Raw genomic sequence first — 3730 nt, 5'->3', positions numbered from 1 at the left:
TTCGTGCATCAAGATCTTTATTTATAAAATCCAACACTCTAGAATGTATGAAACCATTTGAAAGTCTTGTATTTAACTATTTTTATGTAATCCGATCATGGATGTCATTCAATATAAAACATAATTGTGTATGATAGGACATATTTATGTCTTGATAGCAATTAGCATAAGCTATGCATAGCAAACTGATATAGATATTGTTTATTTAAATTTTGAATGAACTAGTGACGCGGAATAAAATTATTGTAGCAACTTTGTATAGGGTCTTGACAATTTATTTATTTAATACAATATTACTTTTACAACTTGCACAACAGTATATTAAAAATTTGCTACATATTAGACTGGAATATTACTTTTCGTACAGAAATTTTTTTATTATATTCTTAAAACAAAAATGTTGTAGGACGGATAGGATTAAAAATGAAATCGACAATTTCATTTCCCATTCCTATTTGTAATTTCGTGTATTTTACGCCGCGCAATTTTTATGCCAGAAATAATCGAGCGCGCGTGAATCGAGCGCTATCGCTCAACGCTAAAGTATTTTCATTTCCTTATTCATTAAAGATTTGTTTCAGATCCCGCCTTGGACTAGGTTACTTTTAATCATCAGTTAGTTTACGGATTTATTTTGTTATTGATATACGGGTTGTCGGATCCTCCATTCTCCATTTAAGAATGAATGTGAAATTCTTTCGGAATGAACGTTTCACGATCTTTTCAAAGTCGTTTACCTCAGTGATGGAATGAACTAAGCCATCAGGAGTTGTGCACAAATGCAGTTCATCGTCACCTCTTTAAACAGGAAAATATTCCGAAGTGGTAACATGTCACCAAGAGTGAACTGAATGGAGATCTCAGATCTCTTTTACTCATTTTAAGTAATTTTATGAAATGAACTGCAATTTGTTCACTTTGAGCAGCATTTTGTTAATTCTGAATATCAGCCAGTCAATCAGTTGTGAGTGGTATAATCATTAATTATATCGTCCTGGTCAACAAAACCAATATATTTTTGGACAAAAGCTTGCCGAAACCCGGGATCGAACCAGGGACATTTAGAACTTCAGTCTAACGCTCTCCCAACTGAGCTATTTCGGCTGTAGGTTGAACGGGGCGGGCATGACCTAGATTTTAAACCACATGTGCGGCGTTATCATCGATCGATTGAATGGAAGACCGAATGAGGGATCTCGTAAGCGTTATTTCAAAATGCCATTTTCCACACTGATGAGTAGATTTCTCTGTTTTAGTGAAAAACGAAAATTTAGTAAGACGGAAATATTGTTGCTTTTAAAGCGATCAGGTTTGCTTCATTTCTACAGTAGAATTCCTCTGTGAAATTTGCATCTCTGAATCCCCCATAATTCTTGACAACTGCTGAAAAGTCTTGTTCTCTTTTCGGACTTGATTTCAAATTGCTGGATGAAGCATACATATTACATAAGACTTAACATCTTATAAAAATTCTCGTTAACCCTACGACCTATTAAATATCCATCCTAGGTCATGTATATAACCTAGGTCAAGTAATGTCTGACTTGGCTCAGTGTAATGCACAGTGAAGGTGAGACAGAGTGATGGAGAGTAGACGTGAACCTTTAGGTACTCCTGATGAGACTATCAGTGTTCAGGATATCAACTGTTGGGGAACACTCCCCTCTGCCCCGAACTCCCTTCAATCCAGCCTCAAACTTGATGGTAAATCATGTTTTCACCATTTCATCATTTAAAGTACACCTCTCTAAAACTTGTATATTGTTACTTCAACATGATAATGGGCATGTAAATTGTAAACACAGCAGCCATCTTACCTTACTTTGCCTCATTTTATCATACATTATTAGTCATGAAAAACAGGACAGTTGGACAATCTATCAAGAACACACATTTTCACATCCCTGTAAATTACAATATTACAGACAGTGTAGATAGTACAGTAATAAGGAACACGATAGTGACTGAGTCCCTGATAATCCATGAGCTTGATAACAGATTGTTGGACGCTGTGTGTCTTGATGCTGAGGATAACTCTGTACCTTCTCTGGAACGCAGTCTGGACACTCTATCTGACAAGGGTGATGTTAGTGAACAAGGTTAGTTAATACTAGTCTGCTAATTATCTAATTCATGATCTCAAATTATTTGTTATATTATATAGTAGTGTTGAAAGTATTTAAACTAGAGCCATTAGTTCCTGATTTAATCTAACTGGTTTAAACTAACTGATCATAACCTCTCATAACTCAGGTCCAAGTGAGGAAGACTGGAGTGGTAAAGTGGACCATGCTGAGGAGATCAAAGTAGCCAAACACTTCTCTGTTGATCGGGAACTAAACGGGAAAATAGCTCTCTGGTTAGTGAAATAATCATTTGTTCTGGGTAGAGAGAGAGAGGAAAAATATGAATACTTTGCTGCCAATCTGATGATTATAATTGCAACTCAAAGTTATATAATACTTTATATATTCCAACATATTATTTGGCTACCTCTGATCTGCCAGGTGTGGGAATATAGCGAGAGTTAAAGCTGACGGAAGTGTTACCTCGTGTGTGGAGATGCTGAGGGAGAAGCAGCCCTCACAGACAAGGGAGCTGCTGAAGTTAGGGGGCACTGAGTTACAACGTGACGTCTTTAATACTTACCGTGAGTGGAAGACACACTGCACATTTCATTATACTAATTTTTGTAATTTAATTTTAGTAATTAGTAATTACCACTGTTAAAACCTGCAGATAGTTTTACACGTTCACATTTTATCCCGGTGACTATGATATTTTTGGATAAGGTTCCTGCATTATGAAACTTAAAGCGTGGTTCCGTACAAGTTCCAAGTTATACTTTTGCTATAAAGTACCTACGTACGTTGTACATTTCCTACATTACTACAAACATCTTAGAACTGGATATTGAGCATTTGATAAGGAGCGTTAAAAAACATTTATAAATATTATCTTTTAATCTTTTTATGCTCAATTCTATTACATGATGCAATTAAAGGATGACGTAAATGAGTTTTTCACTTTTGGCAAAGATTTTGTGATGCCACTTACGTTAACCTAGGCCTCGCATACTCTAATATGATCAAAGAACGGAATTTCTAGCTTCCACATAAATGGAGATATCACACGCACTAAATTTATCGCTGCACGCAGAACGTTCCTAGTTTGGAATGTTGTTCCCTCTCAGTACAGTGGTTATGTGTTGTTTGCCTTCTTTTTTCCGTTCGTTAGAATGCTCAATATTTCATTTTTGTAACGTTTGGATCGTTAAATTATTATTGAACAATTGTATGAGAAAGTTTTACATCGGTATTTGACAAAAAACAGACTTTAAAACCATAAAACATCCATTAAAACGCACTAAATCCGCGAGTTAATTGTTCCCGGTAAGAAGTCTCTGTATTTTCCGGTCGGGGATGGGTAGAAATTTCTGATTCGTTTCACTACACATGATGGCAAAACATATTTCCTCCCCTTGCCACAAAACCTTAAAGAGCACATTTGTAAGAAGGTTGTGTAGGCACTTTGTGTAGGCAGTGTATCGTAAACCCTCGGGCCGAATGCCGAATGGTGCCGTCAACGTTTCTCTTGACATCTTCCTCCTTTTAAATTTGGACACGAGTCTCGAAACACCCTGAAGAGGAGGAGGAGGAGGAGGAGGAGGAGGAGGAGGAGGAGGAGGAGGAGGAGGAGGAGGAGGAGGAGGAGGAGGAGGAGGAGGAGG

The 3730-nt window shown here is 37.0% G+C and overlaps 2 protein-coding genes and 1 non-coding gene across 4 annotated transcripts in view; 2 read left to right on the top strand and 1 right to left on the bottom strand.

Moving 5' to 3' along the window:
* Nucleotides 1-1031: 1031 nt before the first annotated feature.
* Nucleotides 1032-1104, bottom strand: Trnaf-gaa (transfer RNA phenylalanine (anticodon GAA)). Its single transcript has one exon. It is a non-coding gene; the product is annotated as a tRNA-Phe (tRNA).
* Nucleotides 1105-1513: 409 nt separating this feature from the next.
* Nucleotides 1514-3730, top strand: part of LOC134812816 (ganglioside-induced differentiation-associated-protein 2-like) — a 15315-nt gene continuing 13098 nt past the window's right edge. For both annotated transcript variants that reach the window (XM_063820390.1, XM_063820389.1), the window contains exons 1-4: nucleotides 1514-1704; nucleotides 1926-2099; nucleotides 2254-2359; nucleotides 2508-2650. In XM_063820390.1, the coding sequence (XP_063676460.1) occupies nucleotides 1584-1704; nucleotides 1926-2099; nucleotides 2254-2359; nucleotides 2508-2650 (544 nt within the window). In that variant the 5' untranslated portion in view covers nucleotides 1514-1583. The remainder of the gene's footprint in view (nucleotides 1705-1925; nucleotides 2100-2253; nucleotides 2360-2507; nucleotides 2651-3730) is intronic.
* The window catches only part of LOC134812354 (cilia- and flagella-associated protein 251-like), a gene marked incomplete at its 3' end in the record, with an annotated part of 1151 nt that continues 843 nt past the window's right edge, over nucleotides 3423-3730 (top strand). Inside the window, exons 1-2 of the mRNA XM_063819745.1 lie at nucleotides 3423-3426; nucleotides 3647-3730. The exon at nucleotides 3647-3730 is cut by the window's right edge and continues 470 nt beyond it. Coding sequence (XP_063675815.1) covers nucleotides 3423-3426; nucleotides 3647-3730 — 88 coding nt within the window. The remainder of the gene's footprint in view (nucleotides 3427-3646) is intronic.

Source organism: Bolinopsis microptera, chromosome 3 (assembly GCF_026151205.1).
Source record: "Bolinopsis microptera isolate Bmic1 chromosome 3, MBARI_Bmic_1.0, whole genome shotgun sequence".
Taxonomy (NCBI): domain Eukaryota; kingdom Metazoa; phylum Ctenophora; class Tentaculata; order Lobata; family Bolinopsidae; genus Bolinopsis; species Bolinopsis microptera.
Note: the sequence above shows the minus strand (reverse complement) of the source record. Positions and strands in the feature narration are given on the sequence as shown.